The sequence below is a fragment of the Rhyacophila brunnea genome, unplaced genomic scaffold (genome assembly GCF_057557595.1).
Source record: "Rhyacophila brunnea isolate RB1 unplaced genomic scaffold, BYU_Rbru_1.0 scaffold_14, whole genome shotgun sequence".
Taxonomy (NCBI): Eukaryota; Metazoa; Arthropoda; class Insecta; order Trichoptera; family Rhyacophilidae; genus Rhyacophila; species Rhyacophila brunnea.
In genome coordinates this window covers 39,474,660-39,501,578 of record NW_028232796.1, presented here as the reverse complement: position 1 = coordinate 39,501,578, position 26,919 = coordinate 39,474,660, and the positions used below count along the sequence as shown (strand labels likewise).

Here is a 26,919-nt window from a genome sequence, read left to right as displayed (position 1 = left end):
CAGCAAGTGTAGGCTGATCACAAACTACATTGATGGAAAATATTGCACCAACATTGCGATTACCTACTGTGAAACAAAATTGAATATCTACACCAATGTTTCCCAATAAAATTTAGTCAAGGAATCTTTTTTAAATCTATAGGTAAAAATCGCAGGTAAAAAATGAATGTCGAAATAAAAAATACAGGACACCCATGGTTGCGATGTTTTTTAAACTGACCTAAAATAAAACATCAAAATATTGACAATAAAACATATATAAAAAATAATTAATAAATTTCTAAATGAAGAGTTTAAAAAATAATAAATAATTCATGAAATGTCATGCTTTCATACTTGAACGGTAGGTTGTAATTGAAATATTTTTTATAAAATGCTAAAGTACCAAATGTTAATGATTTTAGTTTCCACATCTCTGCCCGTTGTGTATATGTAGCCACGTCATTAAACACGTCCTCTGGGAATGTCCACTGAACAACCAGAGCTATTTGCATTTGAAAAGTTTGCTGCGTTGTAATAATTCCTCCGTAAATTCATTACTTTCAATTCTGACTGCTTTGCTTAGGCAGAGCTTCAATACTCAGATACAAACAATACATTGCATTCAGACACGTTTACAGCATCACGGAAGGAGGTTGCGCAAAAATCGCGGCTACATATGCAATAGCAGTTGCAATATGTAGAACTGAAGAGTATTTTCACTGGAATAGTTTAAAAATTTACATAAATGAAGATGAATCAGTCTTTATAATTAGCCAATACTAGCAAAAAGAACACAATATTTATCAATTTGGAAAAAATACATAATCGATCACGCATCAGGCATATTTACAGGTAAAAGACTGAAATACCAATTGAGAAATGCATCAATTAATTACTAATTGACTTGGCATTTATTCCATTTTCAATAATTATATTAAACAAGTATTATGTTTGTCAATGGTTACATATTTTGACTTTTACTCAATCACCATATTATCAATGTTCAAATTTTAAAATATTCCAATAGACGTAACCATGTTTCTACATTCGGTTATAAATGAAGATATTAGGCAATGGTGGCTTTCATGACGTCCATTTTATATTACTTTCTAACGGTGGACGAAGAAACACGTTGGTGAGTTACTCCCACTGAATGAGAAACTTCAATTTGATTTAACTGTAGTCATCAAATCATACGGCCATCCGCTGACATAAACAATGTCACTGATGGTTGCCACTCACTGCTTGTATAGAAATGTGCTCCAACGAACATTGTGTGTGCGTATGTCACATATAAATAGTATGACGAATACAGTCTTCACTGGAAGCCTAATAATTGAGTTATAGATATACCAACATAATCGTCCATTGTCAGAATTTGGAACTAAGCTTATCACCATTCAAAAAATGCTGAATGATTTAACAAATTTTACAATGTAGCGCCACGCTCAGTGGGCTATATGGCTAAATAATCATTTCAAAATTTTTATACATTTATTCTTGATTATGATATAATCATTGACAAACAAACATAATACTTCATTGAATTATAACACAATGATACAATTAAACAATGAGAGATGCACCGTTATAAGGAGATGCTCGGTGTGGCCTCTCAGGAGAGGACCGTCCCCTCATGTAGCAGAGCGAGGCCTCTGATGTCGGCTCCCGCGTAGTCAACATGCGCGCGTGTGTCTCGCACAGTCTGAGTGAGCGCCGCCTGCAGAAAGTCGCTGTGAGCCGGCCTTTCCCCGTACCTCTCAAACTTGTCCAACGACTCCTGTAATTTCAGCATCAGGCTTTCGTAGTTTTTACGGACCACTTCTAATATCTGGAAACAAAAAGGAACAGCAATTAGGAGAAATAGTATTTATGTTCTGACGCCACGGCAAGGAACATATATAATAAGTTCTGTTTGCACCAATATTGTTACAAAGCTACCATCAAACATTTCCATCATATACCTTCCCAATCATTTATGTCTCCCAGGCACAGTTACCAATTATTCAGTTACAATTCGACCACCAACAAGCTAACATTTACACCACCGTAACTCAATCATAAAACAGTTAGCAGAAACAAGTACAGGGTGACTCGCGAGAGTGATAAACATAACGATAATCAAACCAAGTGTGCGAGTGAGTGACTGTAAGCAATGCGCCACCATATAAAGCATTAATAATTCTATGGCTACCAATTCAACCATAATGAAAACATTGCAGAGTCACTATCAATAATTGTTAAGGTGTTTTTAAACGATCAGTTTTGCTATCCAATCAGTCTCTGTTTCTGTAGAGCTGTCCATTAAACTAACGTGTAAATGTAAAACGGACGCGGCTGACGGAAACCAAAACGAAGATGAAACAGGATGGATTTTCTATCAGTTTTCGTGTACGTTTTTAGAGTTGCCAGTTAAGTTGAAGTGTAAATTACTATGTTGCCATATTTTTCAATTTTGATTGAAATATTATAATTTATTTAAATATAGGTACCTACTGCATTACACCAAACGATATGTTTAGAAAGTAATTATAAAAATAATATTCATTTTTAGTGGATAAAAAATACATAAATATACACCGCCGATTCCGAACTGACCTGGCAACTGAAACCTCGACTGAAAGGACAACTGATTGTCTAAATACACCGCCGTTTCAAAACTGAATGGACCAAAACGGAAACCTCGACTGAACGGACAACAGAACTGACATTTAAAAGGACCTTTAGCTATGCCATTTCTGTATTCGTCTCACAATAATTATGGTCCGCACTCTTTTAACTTATTATATATTAAGATGATTGTTGGCAATCTTTACCTGGTCTTCATTCGGTGTGGACAAGCTTTGACTGGCCAGCCAGCTTTCAATTTTTGGTGTGAAATGATTTATGATCGCCCTAATATTTATTAAACAGTTTGCCAATTTGAGAGCTTTCTCCTTGTATTCACTATCACTGGTCGAGTAACGAAGAGCTGAAAAAAAAATAATTAAAAGATTTTCATGTTTCTACCAATACTATCTACATGATGGAATTTGAATTTAAATCCTAATGGATTTAAGTTTTATACTATTCCATTTGAGTGGTTTTTTGCGTCCCGAGTTTCACCTTTTAACATCTTCAGGCACTATGCGCACTCACCATCATGGTAAATACACAATGTCAGTGTGTTCATGTTTAATTTAGTACTGAATTACCAGATTAAAAAATAAATCATTCTTTTCCTTGAAGATACATAGGTAACTTGTATGAAAAAATTGTTGAACAAAGTGAAATTTGTCAGATAGGTGCTTCATCCATTATACTACCAAGCCAAATAAACAGCTAAAAATTGTTCAAATCCCGCTGAATACCAAGATTTTTTCTATAATTTTTCGAATAGCTGAACACCAAATCGGCTTAAAATCAACATGCTATTATTATTAAGTGGCAGCGAAGGATGGAGGTAGGCTATGGAGATCCGACATAAGTAGTGCACAGTAAACTTGTCATTGAACTAAGAATACAAATTACAGATGGTATTGGTTAGTTTTTAAAATTCATTTAAACCTCACCTAAACCAAACCAGATTTTGTTTGAGAAAAAAAACAAAATCTGTTAATACAACCCTCTACTCTGTGGAGGTCCATATGATCCTATTAGGATCGGACATGGTCGGAAAAAAAAAAAAAAACCAAACCATAAGACATATTATCTCGACAAAATGTCTAAAATTTTGTCATTACATCATACAGAATTCGAATCTTCAGATCAAAGTCAGATCTCCACAGCCTACCTTCACTCTTCGCTAATGAATTATTAAACGATTATTAATCTCGTGAAAACAGTGTTTATAATCCCTTTTAAATGCTTATTTCTAGACATTTTTATTTTGAGAAAATCTTGCGATATTTTCTGCCAAGTGGCTTATTTTCTTACCCTGTGAGCCATATTTTAATCAATGACATTGCCGTTGAAAATTTAAAATGCCACGACTGCCCGTTATTTTCACCTTCACGACTTACAATAAAATTCATAATTTTAAATCATTAAATAATTTATATTGCTCACCCATCGAGTAGAGATTATCAAACACCTGATGCATCCGAATCAATTCATAGTACAGCTGATCGTAACTCGCCGGAGTGGGCAAGAAAGTATCACCGTACGTTATGAACAAATTAAAGATATTGATGAGCTGAAGACACAAGTGGAAAATGTCCATCTTCTTGCTGAGATTAGATTCATTGTTCACCACAAACTTGAGGAGGCAGATCATGGCCGACCATAATTCCTTCCACTGGTAGTCCAAGCGCACGCGGCAACGTTTCTGATAACACAGGAGTCGGTGGATGACTCCGATGCAGTGGAGATAGAGCTCCATCGGTAGCCGTTTCATCATGTGGGACATTATAAATTCTACAAGGAGATCTGAAATAATTTAAAAAAATATATATTTAATTGAGATTACAATAAAATTGTCTTGTCCATCTTTCCTACCCTAGCCCAGCCTTATTGTGGGCACACAGTGACTCATAGACACTTGAGTTAGGTCAGTGCAATTCAGACATTTAAAGTTTTTCAGAATTTTTGTTTTTTAGAGATAGATAAAATATAAACAGTAAGGTGCCTTGCATAGGCTAACATAATCCAAACTGCAATAAAATTGCGTTCTCCCATAGACGCAATTCAATCCATAGAATCAAATGTCAAAAAACTCAACTGCCAAATATTGAAATCTGCTAAACATCATTGACCAAAAATATGTCATTCTATAAACGCATTGAATTTATGTTGAAGCTTAATAAAAGTGAGAAATAGATGGAAATATTCTTCTTCTTCGACCATGTCCGATCCTAATAGGATCATATGGGCCTCCACAGAGTAGAGGTTTGTATTGACAGATTTTGTTTTTTTACGAGAAATGGATGTCAGCCACTTGCTCAACCTATTGGGTCCATACTCTGACACACACGGTGGCCGCGCGGCGTAAGCGTTGGACTATAACGCCGTGGGTCCCAGGTTCGAATCCTGGGTCTGGCAAGTACACATATTGTATATTTTAGGCGATACGATAAAACTTGTGCAAACTTTTTCATTCATACTTATTTGTAGTTGGTTAATTTGTTTGAATTCATTAACCCCAGCCTAAACCGAACAAATATAATACTTACATAAAAAATATTTTTTATGTATAAAATATCCAAAATTATACATTATTTAATGGCATAATTTTAGGTATTTTATAGATAGACCCACGATGGTCGCGTGGCTTAAGCGCCGGTCTATAGTGTCGAGGGTCCCAGGTTCGAATTCTGGGTCTGGCATGTACACATATTGTTTTTCAATTTGTGTATGAGTCAGAGTATGGACCTAATAGGTCGTAAGTAGGTAATAAACGCATTGAATTTATGTTGAAGCTTAATAAAAGTGAGAAATAGATGGAAATATTCTTCTTCTTCGACCATGTTCGATCCTAATAGGATCATATGGGCCTCCACAGAGTAGAGGTTTGTATTAACAGATTTTGTTTTTACGAGAAATGGATGTCAGCCACTTGCTCAACCTATTAGGTCCATACCCTGACTCACACACATATTGAAAAACAATATGTGTACTTACCAGACCCAGGATTCGAACCTGGGACCCACGGCATGATAGTCCAACGCTTATGCCGCGCGGCCACCGTGGGCGTGATGGAAATATTAGGTGCATCTATCTATCAATTAGAAATATGCTATGTACTGCACAGTGCTTCAATTTTATTGTTAGTTGAATATTTCTCAAACTCTTGTATCACAAAGATGTCATTACACTGGCCGTTTCGTTATTCTGCGGTTCTTCGGTTATTCGGTCTGCGATTTGACAGGCAATATCTGGATTAAAAAATGAAATGTACGCCTGATTGCTATGAAGTTTGTGCATTTTGACAGAACTGTAGCAGTAACTTTTTGAACTACCCACAAATGACATTCTTGCTGAGGTTCTTCTAACTTTCATGCAAGCACGAACAATATTGCATCAGTACATTTATGAATGCCTACTAAACCATATATTATACAGTCACAGAGTCAACGTGTAAACCACCTAACATATATTGGAAAAAAATTCAAATTACAGCAAATTTCGAATTATTGAATTTTGAAATACTTAAATGTTTTTTGTATTATAAGTTTTAAAAAATATAATAATCACCGATTAAAGTTGCTGCTAATGTTTGTGAAGGAGCTTCTTTATCTGGTGTCACTTTTCTATGTCTCATTGGTAATCTATGTAATTGTACCTGAAAATAATTTGCATTTTAAATCAAATACTCACAATGTCGTAATCAAAGAAATTGACCAATTAACAATATGGATTCATTCGTAGCAAACTTCAGTATCTTCACCCACATCCATCAAACACCGCAAGCATTTAAACCTTACAATTATCTACATTGCTGAATCTGAGTAGTTTTATAAATGCCATAACATGGCAACACGTAAGTAAAAATGTGAAACAGGTAATACTGAAATGACTGGGTAAGAGATATATTGTCAAATGGCTTTACAATATAGAATTGAAGAGTGACATTCCAAACCAGCCTTAGTCTAAAATTACAAATTTTCATGTTTTGATGGAATCCGATAGTGTGCTGAGATCTATATTTTCACTAAAACTTATATTTTACAAAAAATCCTAAGTCTCTTAAATTTGATGTCGAAATGTGCCTTTTTTTCTCAAAACAGCACTAAGGTAACGGTTGATTCTTTCCAAACTGGCCTAAGGATATATGCGCATGCGCAGTTGAACTCTTTTTGCTACATTTACGCTCCAAGCGGCCATAATATAATATTGTAACACGTCAGATTAGAAATGACAGACGAAATATTAGAGAATTTGTGTTTTATAAGTTCACGTGCACATCAGTAAACTATTTTTTTATTGAAAATGATCCTATATTGTAGTATTATTATATAATTTATTATTATGCTGTAAAAGTTACAATGTTTACCTTTTTATCAAAAAATGCAATAAAGTGGAAGAAATTTTATATTATTTTTATTCATTAATCATCCCAACAGACCTGTCCATGTCCACATTCTATTACACAATCATAATTTTATACACAAAAGACACTCAACTTTACTTTATTGTGTCCCAAACTGTACTTAGTACAGACTTAGGGCCATTTTGAAAAGAAAGTCAGTTTTTGAATGAATTTTTTTGAAGTTTTACTATACTTTTTAATATTATTTATATATTATGTTTTCGAGTCTTTGAATTTTCTATGAAATTGCCAAACATTATAGTACCGAAAAATTAAGAGGTAAATTGCAAATCACAAAAATATCATTATCTCAAAATCAGATTTTTAGACTTAGGCCGGTTTGGAATGTCACTCTTCAATTGAATCATAACTATGCAATCAGCAGAATATTTTCAGATATTGTCAAAATATTTAGATGAATAATTACAAATACATATGTCAAAGGCAAATGAAATTCGTATCAAGTAGCTATGAGCGAGCCACTATGTTTTAATTCTAAACTGCCAATTTATAAAATATGAATTTAGTTCTTGCTACCAGATCGACCACACCAAAATCTTCCAGAAATGCTAACTACTTAAATAGTAAAATTTCATAAAGCTCTCTCTTGTTATATAGTCCAACTATTTGGTTGCAACAAAAAACCCCGCTTTCTCAAAAATTACAATTCGAGGTGAAATGGTTATAACATCATCAGCCTGTATCTATCCACTGCTGGATGAAGGCTTCTCCAAGCTGATTCCACTTCTCTCGGAACGCAACGATTATAATACACTTAGCACAAAAAGTTCATGAACTGTAATGTTTGAATGACTGGAGGTATTGAACAAATCGATGGACAAAGTTTTTAGGAGAGAATGAATCCTTAGTTTGTGCAAACATTAGTGTTCTCAATAATTCTATACGGAGTCGAGTCGTAGACCCTGAAGGCAAGGGAAGGGAAGGCAATTGATGCCTTTGAGATGTGGTGTTGACGCCGAATGCTGCTTCGTATTTCTTGGACGGAACACAGGACGAACCAGTCAATCATCCAGAGACTGAAGATAAAAGAACAGCTCTCGACAATATGTCTTGAGACTTTGAGACAATATGTCTTGAGAATTTAAATGTGGTCACGATCCTCAGCCATGAGTGTACGACCAAGAAGAAAAAGAATCCTTAGCAAAATCAACAATTGTTTACAATATGTCGAGTGATGATACGAAACTGGGTCATAGCCAAGAGCTCAGGGCAGTCGAAGATTGAATTGACTATAACTTTAAAATGTAACCCAAAGGTTTGAACACTTTTTCCTTACCTTAAAAGTTAAATTGCAATCGTGCATAATGGAATTGGCATATTGATCTTCGGATATGCAAGTTAATATTAGGAAACACAATTTGCAATTGTTTATACTAGGATCACTCTTTGTGTCTTGCATTACAATGGAACTGAAATCAGAAATAATTATAGATTACAGATGAAACTTTTACATTTAATAGCCATATAATATATCATATAATAAAAGAAAAATCTCACCAGTACTGGAAGAATGTGACAAGGAGATTAGTTGGTTGAGCTATATCTAATTCTAATTGATCAGTTACATTTGGTGGAGTCTAAAAGAAAAAAAGATAATAATTAGCAAGATATCAATTAACCCATCCAAGACAGATTAAAATGGGAAATACGTTGGACCTACAGCCAGATTTAATTTTGTAGTTAAATTTTACAAAAGTATATGTTATACTAAAATTGCTATAACTTTTATATTATATACTTGATTCCAATTATTTTTGTGATATTGTGTAGGTATTGAATTATTCTTTCTAATTATTGTGTTTTATATATGACAATGGATTTATAGGTTTTAGGAAATAAATATAAAAAAAGATTTTTTTTTTTTTACATAAAATTTTATTGAGAAAATGATAAAGAATTGAAGAAAACATAAATAAAAACACATTAAAACATAAAAATTTAAATTAAAAGTGGAGCTTAGTGTGGTATTCTTCAAAACACTCTGGAAGATGGAGAGCCACCTTGCATTTTTTACACTCCCAGCGTGTTTTTGAGTCTGGACCAGTAACTTTTGATAGTTGACTTTCGCACTGCGCCCATCAGAATGCATAGGCAGAAGTAGGCCTGCAACTCCTCAGAAGTGATGTCCTTCCATTCTTCACTGGGCGTAGACGTAGATGATCTCTCCGTGGCGTATCTGAAGATAAAGAATAAAGAAATATTGAGTACCTACAGAACAGTGTCAGATATGGGAAATATTATTTTGCATTGAAATATGATCTGACTTGGTATATTGCAAAAGAAATACCCAAAATTGTATCAACATGTTTCGTTTATTTTCAATTGTAAACTACAAATATATAAATTGATAAAACATATACGTACCGGTTAGTTTCGGAAGTGATTTGAGACCAAAACAGCTCCGTGAAAAATTCTCGACATGCCGCATACTCCGACTTATCGGCCTCAAAGGCATTGATAGTCGTTCGGGATAATCCTGGCTGACCCGTGAAAGGAATGCTGCAGACGTCTGCGGTCTCTTCCCAATTCCATGCATCACATGAATTCAATCGCAGGCGTTTGTTGGGGAACATATTTTGATCATCCGATGTAATTACGGACGGCGTGGTTATTTCTTCCTCGGGCCCTTCTTCATCCGACGAAATATGAAGATCTTCGTCGCAATTATCAATGTCTGGCTCACTATCACTGTTACAAAGACTGTCGTTATCAGATTGGTTCAATATATCGCGGATCTCATCGATAATGATTTACCGCCACTTTTACGCAACAATTTATCGATACCTGAACCACTTGCCATCTTGATTATTTCTAAAGATGACGCGATACGAATCGACTTACAAACAATATTATTCCGAAAATATATATGGGTCACTGTATTACCGACAGTCTTAATTTCTGGATACATTATCTATTGAACGATTTTGGTTTAAGAATTTTTCGATAGATGGTAGTATATGGTTAAAAATTATCATTTACTGCGGTCTGTCACAGCGGCGTCAAATTGGCGCCGATTGTCCAGAAGTACTTTGTCAACAGCGGCGTCAAATTGATGCCGCTAGGGCGCGATGGGTTAACAGGTTAATGACAAATGGGATCAGTCTCAAAAAATAAAAACAAAAATTGAGATGGTAGTGACTTTCTCAAAATGAGGCACCTCAACCTATACCTGAGACGACACATGACTCACTTTCAATTATTATCTATAACACTGACAATAAACCTAGAAATAACACGAAGGGATGCCTTCTAGGTGTATGTAGTTGTATTGACGAATCCGTATAATTTCTTGGACTGACATGATGACAAAATATGTTCACGTCAAATGAATGGGAAAGAACCGAGATGTTTTGCATAGCGTCAAAACCAGAAAACTACAACAGTAGTCACAGTATGAAAGGACAAAAGAACAGCATTCTCCACCCCAACTCATTATCTAAGGAAATAATATAATACAATAGAATCTCGGTTATCCGGACATCGATTATCAGAATTTATTTTTGATTATCAGTTTCAAATGATTATAAGAAAAAGGTATAATTCCTGCAATTGCAATTAAAGTGGTTTATTCTGGAAATAAATTGTTGTTTTATTATTTTTTCGATTAATTAGATTTAACGTTATCCGGACTATCTTCAGCCCCAATTTGCCTAGATAATCGATGTTCTACTGTACCTTCGATAAACCTTAAACATAAATATTATAAAAAAACCTTCAAAAATCTGGTTCCGAGTGATATGTAAGACATAAGTCTTTCACTATCTGGACACGAGTTCATACCAATTACACTACTGACCCAAGTAGCCAAACCCTAAGGCTTTTAAAAGTTATATGTTTTCAATCTTGAATAACAATTAATTAACTTAATAAACTACGCAATAAAGAGTGCTTTTTTACGCTAGTGTTTTATACGCTACAGGTAATAATGTAGTAGATTTTTTTTTAATAATATTTGCACAAACCTGATTGTGTGAGAGTGTATTGACCGGCGAAGGAGGAGCACTTGGTCGGTCGCTCTGCGTGTGCGCGAGGGTTGTCATAAAATTCCTATTCAAGTGAGCTGCTTCATATAACGCCAGCAAAACAGCATTATTTGCCCTACAAAAGATTTACATCCATACAGTATTATTATACAGAGATTTATACCGGTTCCATTGATCGTTGGATTGGCCCTCTAAAAATTATTGACCAATCACGAATCATATTAAAAAAAATAAACAGTTTTCAGTTGGTTACTTAGATTTTGGGCAGAATACAATATTTTCTACTTTACCTCAACTCAAGCGGCCGATTACCTATTATCTGTAATTTTATCATAAAACGTTGTACATACTCCTTAAAATTAACAAAGAAAATGGTGCACAACTGTTTGTATATTTATTTACATTTTTCCATAGAGAAAAATAAAAAATAGAATGGATATCAGTGGATAGTAAATAATGTATGTAAAAGTCAAATACTTTGATCAAAATAATTCAATTTCTACATGCGATCATGCCTCAATGAAGAGGCAAAAGTATAAATTATAATCCCCTTTGTCGATCCACTTAAGTATATCAAAGTGTAAATGATAAATAAGGCATAATAAATCGTTACGAATGAGACACCCAGACTTAGCAAGTATTAATTTATGTAACATTGCAACCACAGCTGTTCAAAATTTAAATAGGTACTTATTGGATAGGTACAGTGAAACCTCAGTTCAACATTGTTGAAGGGAGTAACAAAAAAACGCAAATACAAAAAATGTAAATTCAGGATATTAATAATTTAAATATCATACAAATTGATTTTAGAGAATGTACTTTTTCTCCCGAACTGACAATGTTTTTTTTTATATTCAAATGCTGTGTTCAAGTAAAAGTCGGTACAGTAAAACCTCGTTAATACAAATTCGACGGGACTGAAAATCGAAAAAAAATTCGAAATTTGTTGTCAACACAATTATTGTTTGGCATTGGTTCTCTAGTAAAACTATGTGAAAATCAAATAAACAATCATCAATTAAGGTGACGCATCAGTGAAACGGCAAATAATTTTCAACTGTAGGCGCGACGAAATTTTGGACTCGCTCGCATTCAGTGAGAGAACGTCGAGCTAGAAACACTTCACTTTGCTTCGTGATGGCGACGGGCCAATAAATTCTTAAATCGTGTAAAGATGACTAAAAACGTTACCCATTTACTTTAAAAAGAAAACATGTCAATGAATATATTATTATTGTTACTAATAGAACAATAAACAGAACATAAAATGGACGTATGTTGAATTTATATGACAAATAATATTTCGTTTGACAGGCGTCATTTGCACCCACCCGCGACCCGCAATCCGCGCATCGCCTAGCAACGATCTTTTTAGACCATGCCTCAACTGATGTACGGCCTTAAAAGCCTACAGCCCTGAAACATGTGAGTTATTGTTTTTCCTGTGAGTGTAGTGCAGTTGTGCCACTGATGTGTTAACTTATTGACTGCGGAGCTTTTAATTACGGCATTTAAATAACATGAAGAATATATTGAACGGCCAATTAATTAGTGTACAACAGGTGTGCCATCCGAGTTGAAAGGATTAATGGATCATAAAATGTCATAATTATTTTTATTACCTTCACAAAATAAGTAATTTATGATGTTTTAAAAAAAGTCTGTCACAATTTCCAATGACTGGCTCATGAAATAGTGTACTTTATTAAGATTTATTGAATATTTGTATATACCAGGACTCTGAAATCATTTCGTATTACGAAATTCGAATTAAAGGTATGGTTTAAGGACTTTTTTGCGAAAATTTCAATTCACGGCGAATTTCGAATTATCTCCATTCGTATTAATGAGGTTTTACTGTACATGGTTAATGAGGAATAATGAGGAATAAAATGCACTTTTGTACAACTAAGCAAAGGCAACCTTCAAATAGGTGGTTTAGACCAGGATGTATATCAAGAAGCTACAAGATACTACATACCACATCCAGGAAGAAGGAAAAAGAATTGCGAGCGATGAGGGTTCACATATGAATATCCTATTGTTGAATTAAACGGACTAAACACATAATATAAAGATAATGTTGTAACCTTATCTGATGTGTCTTTCCAGAGGCCACGTCGTCCCCACTGAGGAACATTCCTCCAACCATGGAAGTGAAGGAGGAGAGCCAGCCGGTGGTGGAGGTTGCTCCTCCGCCCCCCTCATTCCCCGAACGCTCGCGCCCGTATCGCGAGCAGAATCCACCGAGTGCCGACGTTATTACTTGGCCATATCTGGAAAGCAAAAATGACAGAATGAAAAGTATTCAAGTTAAAAAATAATACATAAGCAGTATTGAGTGATAACCATCGCAGGGTGAACAACTAACCTGCCATCGGCGCCAATTGGAAGGCAGATAGCTGTGTTCAACTATTTATATCTTCAATTATGTAAGAAATTAAATGGACCTGAAACAGCTTAAGGGCGGACATGCTCAGCTTAGGTCAAAATGGAGCTTTTATTGTATTTTCAAAGCATGATTCTGGACATTCCTTAAACGTTGTAGATAATCTATTTATATAATTTTGAAGCCTGATTATCCTTTATATTTATTTTAAACATTTGATGACTGCATAAAGTGTTTTTATTACATAAAATAGTATTCTTTTAAACCTCTCGCTCTAATGTTTTAGAATATAGTCATATTTCAGTACATAAATGTGCAGTGGTGTTAAGATTTTTTGCATTTATTAATTTTTAAACGCATTTATAAAACCATCAGTATAATTTATGTCGACATTATTATTGTGAAATATTTACGATAAAAAAATATATTGATAATCTCTGTGATCCCAAATTTGACCAGAACTAGGCATTTTATTATTCCAAAAATGGGCATTTAGAACAAACAAGGATTTAAATAAGTACAGTGGAACCCCGAACGGAATTCATGTTTTCCCGCTATTTGCATGTAGTTCCTGCAGTCCCAATTCATTTTGATCAATTTCCCGGTTCTCACATTATTACCAAGACCCAAGACCAAGGTTACACAACACAACTGTAAATCAGTCGATAACGTTTATTCGGCATTCGGATTATTCGGCCATAATAATCAATATATATAAGAAATAATAAGTACGTAATAGCAATTTTAACATCTTTCATTGCCATTATATTACTACTAGGGGATCTAAGGGCAAAATGCAAAAATTTACATCATGTATCATTTTTGTTTGACATATTAAGCGTCCCACAGACATCAAACTTATCAAAAAGTGACCATAGAGAAAAACATTTTTCTGTTTTTGTACAAGGAATACTTGATCCAAATATATGAGCTATCCAAACAAAATTATTTGAATGGAGCATAATTGAACATGACGGTACTCGAGTATACAGACTCGCACGCAGTTGGGTGAACGCTCGACTAGTTTGTATATACGGGATTCGACAGCCTATTTCGGTGGAAGGCCTATGAGTATTTTGTTTACATTCCATGAACAGCTGTATATAAAATGTTATTATTTTCATTGCAACATAATATGTAATTTAAGAGCGTAATGCATAGTTATACTTATAGACATAGGTAGAGAAGTTAGATGCCCAACTTACACTGTGCAGTGTCCTATATAAAAAAAATCTAACAAATAATTAAGATAATCATACGCTTCTAAAACGGAATGTTAAGAAAGATGCCAACATATTATTATAGGCGACGTCGGCAATCGAAGTTTTCGAATTTAGTCACACAACAATAATGTGTTGACACTATTTTGATACACAGAATCAATGCCGGAACATGATATTGAATAAGATATCTAGAGAATTTAAAACTTTGATTACTTAGAATCGGGCGTAACTTAGCAAAATACACAAAAACTAGCAGGGCACAGGGACTCTTGTCCTATCATATTTTTACATACATTAAAAATATCAAATGTTTGATATTTTTAATAAAATATTGACACAATCTATAGAAAAAAATATGTCTATCATGACACATCTGATGATGTGTCATGATGTTTTAATTATTGATATCTGTCAATAGACTGAATAAATAAATTTTAGTTGATGTTTTTTTAATGTGTCAACATCTATTCAATTATTCGGTAAACATTACATTCACCAACTGATTAAATACACACATTACTGTATTATTGCAGGCAAATTATAATAATCCCTACGTTACCTATACTGCATTTAAGTAAATTTCGACACAAATTGAGGCTTTCGCAAGTTTCTATACTCAAACAAATGTAGCTTCTGGGAACCACTGACAGTTAATTAATTATTAAGTTAAGAGTCCACGACTCTAAGCTGTAACATCTTACATAAATGAACTTTATAGCACAGGGCCTTTGAATACTTTCTCTTTCACTCATCAGACATCGCATACAGCGCGCAGACGTTATCACATAGACGGCGAACAATGGTTCGCCTATTTGACTACATAAGGCGACGTTTGGCTTTCATTAATCAATCAGAATTGAGTCGAGCTTGGCTTCGTCAAGAAACCTAATTTACCTAGTTCACTACACTACTTGCTTGCACTCTAAAAATGGATAAACGGTTAACCGTAAGCCCCATCAGAGTCAAGTGAGCTATTCGATTGAGCTAGGTAGATGGTCTGACTACGCTGCAGTTCCACTCTCAATTACCTCGAACTTATTATACTCGCGCAAATCAAATTATTTTATTATTACCGTATAAAATCAAATATACCGTATACTCTTCGAGATACCCACGACTTGACATTCATAAGTAGAGGAAGGAAAAGGACTCCATCCTTATAACTTTCATATATCAATATCAATTGATAATGCATTCATTGGCATTCAATTAACCTAACAATCTAAATTCTACAATAATTATGATTGCAATTAAAATTAAATTACTTAGGGCAGCCAAAGTGGCTTCAATTTCTTGACCGATTACCAGCAATTACACTGTGCTGTGTAAAGAAATTAAATTTGAGGTAGTTAACCAAGTTAGGTCTGACCTCGCTCTTTGTTTATCACAATTGATAAGGTTTACATTTAAAAATAATCACACGGCATGAACCATTAAAATTTACAAAGGAAGATTAACAGTTTTTGTTACAATGTGTTTTAAAATCATCAGATATTGGTTAAAAAGTTATATAAAAAACTGATAATATGTGTTTTGTTGTAACATATTATTATTGTAAGTAATGAGTAAATATTTCTTTGTATTCAAACGACCGAAAATTATTATCAGATAATTTGTATATCCAATACCAGATAGATACAAATATCATTTGTGAGACAAATTTCAATGTTGAATATTTAGAACTCTCCATTATAATGATGAAAAATACTGCACAATTGATCAGTTTACACTATTTGTTGACAGTTAACCAACATGAAAGAGCAATAAAAAAATGTCTCAATACAAAAGAGTAAAGGTGCATTTAGACCAAACGAACAAGAACATAGAGTGTGAGCTAGAGCATTCTGTTCCTGCTGCCCTGGTGTAAACGCCTAGTGAACAAAATCCACAAAACAAGTTTAAACTAAAAGAGCTAGAACATAGAACACTGCGAGCAAATGCTCTGGCTCTCTATCTACGTTTTTGTTCGTTTGGTTTAAACTATCACATTTTTGTTTGTTCGCGAGTGCACGACTTAGTCGCGCTTTTGGGTTGAGTGCAACAATACGCAAAAATGATGCAATATTGAATAATCGTATAATTATTGTATGTTCAGCCGCGAGCGAAGAACACTTTGATGAAACCGCTCCGCCAGCGAGCGCAACAGAACAGGAAAGAACGCTGTACGCAATTGTGCTCTCGCTCTAGCATGCGTTTAGATCAAACAAACGAGCATTCTAGCTAGATGTAATCTTGAACTTCATATATGTATCAGCACATTGTAACATGGCAACCTGTTTTTACATTTTGTTATTACGTATGTATGACTTTTGCATATTTTATTTCTAATATTAAAATCATATTTAAGATTCAATGTATTATGGCTGCATATTGTCGCTAGATGAAAAGATCAGGGTGCCGCCGAGATGCGATTTGTGTTTTATCCAATTTCGAGTTACTACAAAAATAATGGTTAAAATCTTTTGAGTTTTATGCAAAATATTACTTACTTATTTTTGAAGCTACTATGTGGCGATCATACATCCATCCCTAACCGTCAAATTTTTAGGAACTCTCTCGAAGTTTGTACTTCCCTTCACCCATAATTGTGAACTAGACGCATCGGTATGGCCACAAGGCAAATAAAAGATATTTTAATTATCTTGTAATGTAAACTGTTAAACATGATAATGTGTGTAATTTTTAGTACATTATATGTAAAAGTAAACAGCAGCTATGCAGCTGTCTTCCAAAAAACTGTGCATAGAGGTATCGCCATTTGGTCCTATCACACGCTCTTTAATGAATGCCGGAGGTGTGAGGTATGACTATCTATCTACAATAACTCTCATGGTGTCATTTCATGGACAGTTATAGCTATATTTGTAAATCGGACATGTCAGGAATGAATGGTTGACGTACAATTCATAAAATAATATCATCCATTCATAACAAATTCAAATAGTAATCTATATAAACGAGCAATTAAACGAAACTAAAATATTGTTGACTTGCTTGCAGTTTTTCACAAATGCAGTTTCACTTTCATATTATATTATTCGTCTGTAAATATTAATGATTATATAGAAAAGGTTTGTTTCAATGACTTTGCTCAATACAGTCAATTACAGTAAAACCTCGTTAATACGAATTCCACGGGACCGAAAATCGAAAAACAATTCGAATTACAAATTATGAAATGTATGGGGGAAAAATAAAAAAAATTTGATTTTCATTAATATCGTTTACGATCATATATGTGCCTACCACATTTCCGGTTCAATGACTGGCTCATTTTCACAATTTGGCACAATTTGGACTGGCACAATTTTCAATGACTGGCTCATGAAATGAGTACTTTATTACGATTTATTGAATATTTTTGTATGCCAGGACTCTGAAATAATTTCGAATTACGAAATTCGAATTAAAAGTATGGTTTTATATGAAAATAATGTTCAAATGAAAATAACTTTTTTTTTGCAAAAATTTCGAATTATGGCGAATTTCAAATTATCCGTGTTCTTATTAACGAGGTTTTACTGTATTATCAAATTTTTAAGAATGCTACAACGCAATAAAATCTAATTGAAATACATAAACATACCCATTTAACGCAAGTTCATCATCGAGAATTGATAATTTAACGATGTACGGGTTGGCAGCTTCATCTTTCTTATAATTTAACAATAATGTTAACAGCAGCACCGCATCGTGACCTAAAAAAATAAATATAATTATTGCCAATCGATAATAATGTTTCCCAACAATAATTTTTTTCATTGGCACTACAAACCGATGTGGATATTGACACCTCGCAAAGAGGTTTCTTAACATTTTTTTTACAAGAAATAGATGTTAGCCACTTAACCTACTAGGTTAGCTCTTGGTCGAAACAACATGTGAATTTGCCACACCAAGAATCCAAACTGACCATTACCATTTGACCATCATGGGTGCAATTAATATGTGATTCAATCTCAACCAACCATCAGGTAAAAAGTGTACAAATAAAACAGATTAGCAAGAGTTAAGTTAATTAAGTTTCTATTAAGTAGCATTGGATCTGTCTCCGACAGTTTGAACCTTGCCTGTCTTTTAAACTGACTGGACTCTAGCACACTGTACATAAACAAAATATTCCATGAGAAGATTATAATGAAATCCATATCATAAATTTGTCTTTTAATAAGTTAATAATTATGACATAATTTAGACGGGGGGATAAAAGATTTTATGGCGAAGTGTGATCAGTGGCGATTTTTGGGACTTGGGATGCCCAGAGCACTGACCAATTATAAGGCCTCCTATGATAAAAAAAATTAAACACCGCGTGTGCTTCTTCCATCTGTGTCAGTCGTGACGAGCAGAGATACCGGAACAAATATTGGATTTTGCTGACAGTGCCGGAAGCCATAACGTTTTTAACCATAACCAGGTCGTCACGACTGACAGCACAATACTCTGAGTAACGTTAGCTGTTAGCTAATCGGATTCCTTTTGGCATTCTTAGAGCGGCGTTTGCATTCATACACCTACACTCCTATCCAATGTTTATTGAAGATGACACTGATGTCGCATAATAAAATTAGTGGTTTATTTTTTTGTATGCGTAAATGTTAAAGACCCTTATTATGATGTTGGTTGCAAGAATTTTGTCATGGTTTGAATATCTTATATTCAATTTGTGAGAAATACGCATCTTTTTTTATATTTCGGTATAATTTAATAACTGTATGACTGGTTTTCTGTTTCGAGGCCCACTTTTAAATCATTTTATGAACCGATTGCGTCATTTGCTTCAAAAAAAATATCCGCTGAGTGTGACGGGGTGAGGAGTGATCAAAAAATACCAACGACCCCTTACGAGACCGGGCATTGTAAGAATATTAGACATAGTATATTTTGAGCTTACCATGAACTTGTCTTTCAGCCGTTGTTGACAAAAGTTTAATAAGCGCTTCAAATAAAGAAGTGATCATAAAAAATTCCAAGAGTGGATTATCACTGACTTCCTCTTTGCCCGTCCCAATGACTAATAAGAGTTTTAAAACATGTGTTTTTAAACTATCTGGCGCTTCACCTGTAACAGAAATAATATTTTCAATAAACATCACATTGTATTTAATTTTGAGGTGAAATTTAACATAATATTGTTATGTTTACGGAGGTGAAATACTGCACAAAGAAAGGGGCATACGAGAGTGGCAGACACCAAAGGTTGGAAGATAGACCTGGAGCTTTGTTGAATGTACAAAAAAAATTGATTGATAATTTTTCTGATGATGAGAACCGATGTTTTAATGTTCAGGAACACTGGTTTACAAAACAGTTTCGGCTGAATGCAGCTTTGGCAAATTTAAATTATTCAAGAATTACCCCAGATTAACAATGAAACTAAAGTATTATCAACTCTACAATATGAACCCGTTACCTCTGGCACTTTCTAAATGTGTTCTCTGGCGTGCCACAGAATATTTGAAAAATTTTATAATCCCAAGTAAACTTAATTGACTGCCCTGATGCAAGATCACAATGATAAGATTTACATGCTTCGGTGACTATGTTTTTCAGACAGTAACAAAATCTCAACTCAGCATAATGCTCTTCCCTTATTGCAAACATTATGCAATGAGTTGAAATTGAATTTGACTTAACTTCCATCCCTCAGTCTTCCTCCCTCGACTAATCGCCGATCGACGACCTACAGTCTTGGCTCAATATCATTCATTGAGTGCTAAAGCTAAGGAATTTTCGTACCATTTGTGACGACTGCTGTGACTACTGAAGGTGCATTTAGACCAAAAGAGCTAGAGCATAAAGCAACAGCATTTTGCTCTTGCTCGTTTGGTGTAAATGGCATAGAGAGCAATATACGAAAAGTGCATTTACACCAAACGAGCAAGAGCGTAGAGCAACAGCTGGAGCAGGGGGGGCAAACTTTTTGGATGGAGGGCCAAATTCAAGAATTCAAAATAAGCGGCGGGCCGCAAGTAAAATACCATTTTTAGATATACACTATTTATTATCACGAAAAATAAACATTACAAAAAAATTAATGTGAAGAATGAAACTGTTGTACATTTTTGAACATTTTTTTAAATTCAGGTGTTAATTTTGTAGTTGATATTCGCAAAATTGGTTGTAAATGGGCATCGGAGATATTTAATCGTAAAGAATTTTTATTGAGGTTCATGATCGAAAATGTTTGTTCACATATATAAGTAGGTTGATCCAAAAATAACGAACATTTTTCTTGCATAATCTTTAAGTTGGTCAAATTTGTCTGAATTAAGGGCATTGTAAAATTTGGAGATTTCTTCACGACGATGCAATTCTTTTAAATCAGAGTCACACTGCAGATCAATAATCTCAAGTTGTAGATCTGTCGGTAAACTATCAATATCTATTCAAATCGATGTTCAACATAGAAAATAGTGGTTACATAGTGTGAGACGAGACGCAAGGAAGACGTACTGAGATAATACATTTACGAAACAACCAATTCTTCAAAATTTTAATCTATTGTCAATGTTTTTTAAAAAATTATAAAAAAGTTATTCGTAATCAGAAATACAATTAATGATGGCGGGCCGCAGTTTGCCCTCCCCTGAGCTAGAGCATTCTGTTCCTGCTCGTTTGATGTAAATGCATAGCGAATCCTCTGGCTCTTTCCCTATGTTCTAATTCCTTTTTCTATCATTTTTTTATTCGCGAGTGCACGGCCTATTCGCGTTTTTGGCTAGTCAATCTTTATTATAGTGTCCAGTAAAAAGTGTAAGCAGTCATATGCAAACCATTTCGATATAATACATATGGTTTCCAAACCACTACCAGATTTATGACCTAATGGTGATTTTTGGCGCTCCCTTTTATAAGAGGCGAGAAGAGACTCCATCTTCTTCTTCGCCTCTTCACAGTGGACACCCATATCATTCACAATCTCTTCCCATGCGTCTTGTTTTAATGTATTTTCTTGTATGTGTCAATGGTTGGATCCCATAAACATCTGTGAGATCGATTGATCTCGATTAATTCCAAGCATTTCTCATGATTCCAATCCATTTTGAGTGAACAAATATAAAAAATTTACATAGGGTATTTATAACAAACGAGCAAATATTCTTAGAGCATTCTAGGCAAATGCGGCAAACCTCCGTAGAATCCAAAAGAATGCTCGCAAGCTCGACAAAAAGCCTTTATTTCGTGACAATTTTTTTGGAGTGGGGGTAGAGCGCCCGAATGCTCTTTTGGTGTAAATGCGACTTGACGTGTAGTAAAACCAAAGAATTTTGACTATAAATAAAAGGAGCCTTATATGGAATTTCTGTTTTGACATATGAAATTATTTAATAAACACATGAAGCATAGTTAAGTTACTAAACTTCACAAATATTAACATTGCTCGGTTGGCATTCCGATTTTCTGACACACACAATGGCTGTCATTTTTTCATGATCATTGTGATTAATTATTTGACTGCAGTTATAAACGGTTTTACACAAATTTTACAAGACTTTTCAACAATATAATAATGGAAAAGTGTAGTATTATTAACTGCGTGTCTACTCATTGTGGCGGATTGTCTTTTTACACAGTGTGCAAATTGCCAAATAAATGTCATAGCAATAGTGTAAAGTTCTCTACAAATGACCCAGCAATGCTAAGTCACTTGTAGCTAACTTAATCAGTGTACCAGTGGTCCTTTTTTTGCTTCAATTTCATACGTTTAGACTCCATCTCAACGTCTTTAGAGTAAACCGTAATATCACTAAAAAATTCAACATGGAACGGTAAATGAGGGTAGATGTGTCAAATATGATTACAAGATATGGTGAACAAAATCCTCCCACTAATCTGTTATTTTTATTTAGGATGCGTTATTAATTTTTTTATTTACGTGCCTTGAAATGAAATGTTTGTAAACCGTACCTGATAGGAAGTCAATACAATAATTCAATAACTTTTGCATGGTGTCATCAGCCGTGCTCAGGCCAATCATGATATTTACAATGTCCGCGCCGGGCTCTTGAGACATTTTTTTGTAAACTGCACTTATGAGAGCGCTCAGCGTCTGCAGTGAATAAACAATCCTGAAAAGCAAACAGTTATGATAAGTAGAAAATGTTGTGATAGCACACAAACTCACCTGTTAATATTTACTTGTCGATATCATTACGAAATTGACGCTTCTGTACGAAACTCATGATTAAAACATCGTGTTTGTTTGATAATTTAGATATTATACTTCATTTACTGTACTTATCTATCTCTTAAAATGTGGTCTACAAACAAGATACTTAATAATAAAATTGTTATGTGCAAGTTTACCTAATTTTAAAAATACTGTTCTTAACGGCCCACATGCTTAGCGTACATCAAAATGGAGCGTTTATGCTATTTTCAAAGCATGATCCTAGACATTCCTTAAACGTTGTAGATAATCTATTTACAAAATTTTGAAGCCTTCATATTTATTTTAACCGTTTGATGACTGCATAAAGTATTAACATGTACCTAACCGTTTTTTTTTTTTTTTTAAACGGTACATGTTCAAACACGCGCGTTACCATGATCTTACTCCCTACTTCATTTATCGTTTGTCAATTTATGGCTAAGGCCGTATGTTGTAGCTTAGCCACTGGGGAATGCCAATAGAAATGGCGTATTTCAAAAATATACTTCCTTATTCTTAGGTCAATAATTATTATAAAGCAAGCATTATTCGTAGAATGTTTATCACATTTGAATGGTCAAAGACAGCTTATAATCAGTATCTTTAAAATTATCTTTAAATGTGTAAATCTTGCCCATTTTTTGAATAATAAAGTGCCTAATTCTTGTCAAATTTGGTATCACAGAGACTATTAATATAATTTTTTATTGTAAATATTTCACTATAATAATGTCGACATAAATTTTACTAATGGTTTTATAAATGCTTTTAAAAATTAATAAATATAAAAAATCTTAACACCACTTTACATGGACTTACTGAAATATGACTATACTCTAAAACATTAGAGCGAGAGGTTTAAAAGAATACTATTTTATGTAATAAAAATACTTTATGCAGTCATCAAATGTTTAAAATAAATATAAAGGATAATAAGGCTTCAAAATTTTGTAAATAGATTATCTACAACGCTTAAGGAATGTCCAGGATCATGCTTTGAAAATAGCATAAAAGCTCCATTTTGACGTACGCTGAGCATGTCCCCCCTTAATTCGAAATTCGAACTTCATACAGTACCTAGCAACATTAGTACAATAACAATTACAGCAATGTCACTAATTTTATTTATGAGGTGCCACTTAAATCAGTGCAATTATATAGAAATCATTTTTTCTAATAGTTTCTTATCATGGATATCTCAAAATCACCAAAGAGATAAATAACAAAAAATAGGTATGTAAAATTCCGTCTCATTTCACTGACATATCTATTGATACCAAATGCAATTCCCTTACGAAGAGACGTCGCCGATCCCATATCAGGAACCTTACATAAAACAACGCCTACCGTCCCGTAAATTGACCAGCCCTGCAAAAGTTTGCAACCCCGATAAATATTATAAAATAAAATATATCCCGCAAACGAAAGGCGCGTTACAACTACCTGCTTGTTAGAGGCGATGTACCTACATCCGACCTTGAAAGCACGGCGGACAAGCGATTTTCACAGTTAGTTGGCTGAGTCCTTAGAAATTGGGGGAGAAATATTTTTCGAAAGTTTGTCAAGTAGCTTCCTCTCACCCCGCACCCCGATGTGATGCATCCACCGCATTCTTACCAAAATGCCCTTTTGAAAATTAGTTAGTTAAAAACCTACCATGGAGAGCTGATAATACGACAAAGTCGTGCACCGTCGCGCGTGCGTGAGGCTACGAGTAAAATTACACGATCACCCGCGTCCCAATAATTGTGCCCCTAGTGTTATGGTGTTATTGATAAATAATGTGAAAACGCAACCACATGATAATAATATGAAGTGAAGTGCAAATCAATTAAATGTTACGTGTCCTTAAATAATCAACCTCCGTAGCCCACGCCAATTTAATGCTTTTTAGCACCAATCATGTGCCCTATACTAACTACAATTTACCTTAGTCATGCTGAATATGTATACCCTCCTGTGTAACTTCAATGTTTTGAATGAATAAACCCAGCTCTGCGCGGAGCGTTATCAAATCAAACATCCGAGGCGCCATAATGGCAAACTATTAATTATTGTCACGGATCGAGTATAAATTGCCTATAATCTATGAGTGTATTCAAATTTTATTGTTTCTGATTGTCAACTAACTAAAGGTACCTATCATTTAAATTTAGAATGTTATGGATTCTATACCACCATTATTCAAGGACACTATACCCACTGCTTATTTCTACCTACACAATTATCTATTATAGTACTTATAGTAATAATGAAAGTAAATTTAACATAAATGTTGCATACCTTAATTGGTGTTCCTGTCCTAGTGTATCGACACATTTTGAAAAGAGAATATTAATATTATCCTTCAACCCCGCGAACTGCTCCGGGTTTAATTTTTGAACTTCCGCCTCCAGCTGAACCACCTTCGGCTTCAAAAGAAAGAGTTCTTCCCAAAAGGTCGGATTGTTTGACGTCAAATCTTCGCCTCGAAAGAATGACTCATAAATTTGCACAACTTTCTCTTTCAGTTGCCTCTTGGATCCGGACCCGCTTCTTTTACGGGTGGCCATGGTTATCCTAGATGACAGAACAATAATAACAATAACACACTCAATACGACGGAAATGCCATCGACACAATCGTCATTTTATAGGTTAATTCATTGCATCGCCTGTCAATTCATTACCGGGCATATTGATACATTAATAAACACTCATTCACTTTACTACAAGGTTATAATTTAGTTATATAAAAAACTTGCGTCGAAATTATAAGTTTTTTCAATAGTAATCACATGAAAAAATAGTATCTCACCCATCACTTGTCAAAACTTCAGAATTTTCAGTACGTGTACACACAGGTATGGTAACATTGAAGTCTTTGGAAAGATTTTCACCGGCTATCAACAACAAGCACTTGTGAGTCCTCATTATTTATTATACTTTACAATGTCTGGATGCGTGAGCCGATCGGCGTAAAATAACATATGGCTATTTTTGAACATGAGCGTAGCCTCCTCGCTATAAAAAGGTAAATAATAGATAGTTATTTTTATAGACCGAAAGGTGTTCCACGATAATATGTACGGCTGAGACAACACAATACAAAAATGTTCTCTTTAATATTATGCAGTTCTACTCAAATGTCATTTGTTTAACAGGTACCTACTTAACTATTAATAAACTTGTTGAAAGTATTATGCATTGAGTTAAAACCATAAATAATTAAAATTATAAACGAAAGAATGATCACGATTGTGTTCATTAAAATAAGGCGCGTTCTAAATTATTTGAATTCGATTGTTTTCGCGCCAATAATTATTAAGAATTGACGAGGCATACTCAAAATAACTGCATAAAAAACTTTTTCGCAGATGATGATAATAATTTTAAGCATGAGATCAACGCTGTCTAATAGAATATCTAAATATAATATAAATCTAAATATAATATGCCTAATATCTCTATTAATTCACTGGGTGCGGACAATATTCAAAAATAGCGGGTAAATTTTAAAACACAACTAACTTAACGACGGCTTCTTATTTCGCGGTTGTGTTAATAAATTATCAATGCAGACTGCAGTTAAATTGCAAAATTGCTCACTTCCCGACCGAAGCAGACGACATTAAATTAATATATTATTAGCAGTAGCGAGTGCACCAGTATTCTACATTTAAGTTCTTTCACTTGGGTAAGCAGCGTGCATTATTTCGATGGTAATAACAATAACCGTGCGTCTTGATTTTGAAAATTATAAAAATAATACTATCCTACTAGGTAAACGTTTCTTGGTGCGTGGTGCATTTTTGTATGTTTGGTTTAAAAATTCTTTTTCGTCATGTTTTGTTTCAATTACTACAGAAATTAGCAAAATGTTCTGTGCGGCGTAGTTCGTATTTCTTCCGGCAGGTTCGCCACCATCGTTCCACAGCGCATGCACATCTGCCATGCAAGTAGCAATTATGTTGCAAGATTGCATGCACGAATCAGAAAAGTACGGAAGCTTCTAAGTTTTCACGCGACAGTTGGATCTGTTCGATCTGTTGAAATTGTATTTTAGTGGGTAGGTAAGTATACCTTGTATATAAACATTGATGTTCCATGATTTACATTGGTTTGGTCATCAGAGAACTCCCATTTCACCGTATTGTCTTGTATGCGCCCTATTCCATT

General features: G+C 34.3%; 2 protein-coding genes across 2 annotated transcripts; both read right to left on the bottom strand.

Annotated features, from left to right (window-relative positions):
* Window positions 1-368: 368 nt before the first annotated feature.
* LOC147075970 (armadillo-like helical domain-containing protein 3) lies at window positions 369-25,720 on the bottom strand. The gene is made up of 13 exons (XM_085942299.1): window positions 25,559-25,720; window positions 25,046-25,321; window positions 22,519-22,679; window positions 19,502-19,669; window positions 18,194-18,305; window positions 13,086-13,271; window positions 10,972-11,107; window positions 8,507-8,586; window positions 8,286-8,418; window positions 6,154-6,241; window positions 4,030-4,389; window positions 2,799-2,953; window positions 369-1,813 (listed from the first exon to the last, which is right to left on the bottom strand). The coding sequence occupies exons 1-13, from the start codon at window positions 25,672-25,674 to the stop codon at window positions 1,598-1,600; spliced, it is 2,187 nt and encodes a 728-aa protein (XP_085798425.1). The 5' UTR covers window positions 25,675-25,720; the 3' UTR covers window positions 369-1,597.
* On the bottom strand, window positions 8,875-9,727 carry LOC147075971 (uncharacterized). The gene is made up of 2 exons (XM_085942310.1): window positions 9,374-9,727; window positions 8,875-9,185 (listed from the first exon to the last, which is right to left on the bottom strand). Exons 1-2 carry the CDS (start codon window positions 9,580-9,582, stop codon window positions 9,020-9,022), a joined length of 375 nt encoding a protein of 124 aa, XP_085798436.1. The 5' UTR covers window positions 9,583-9,727; the 3' UTR covers window positions 8,875-9,019.
* Window positions 25,721-26,919: the final 1,199 nt, after the last annotated feature.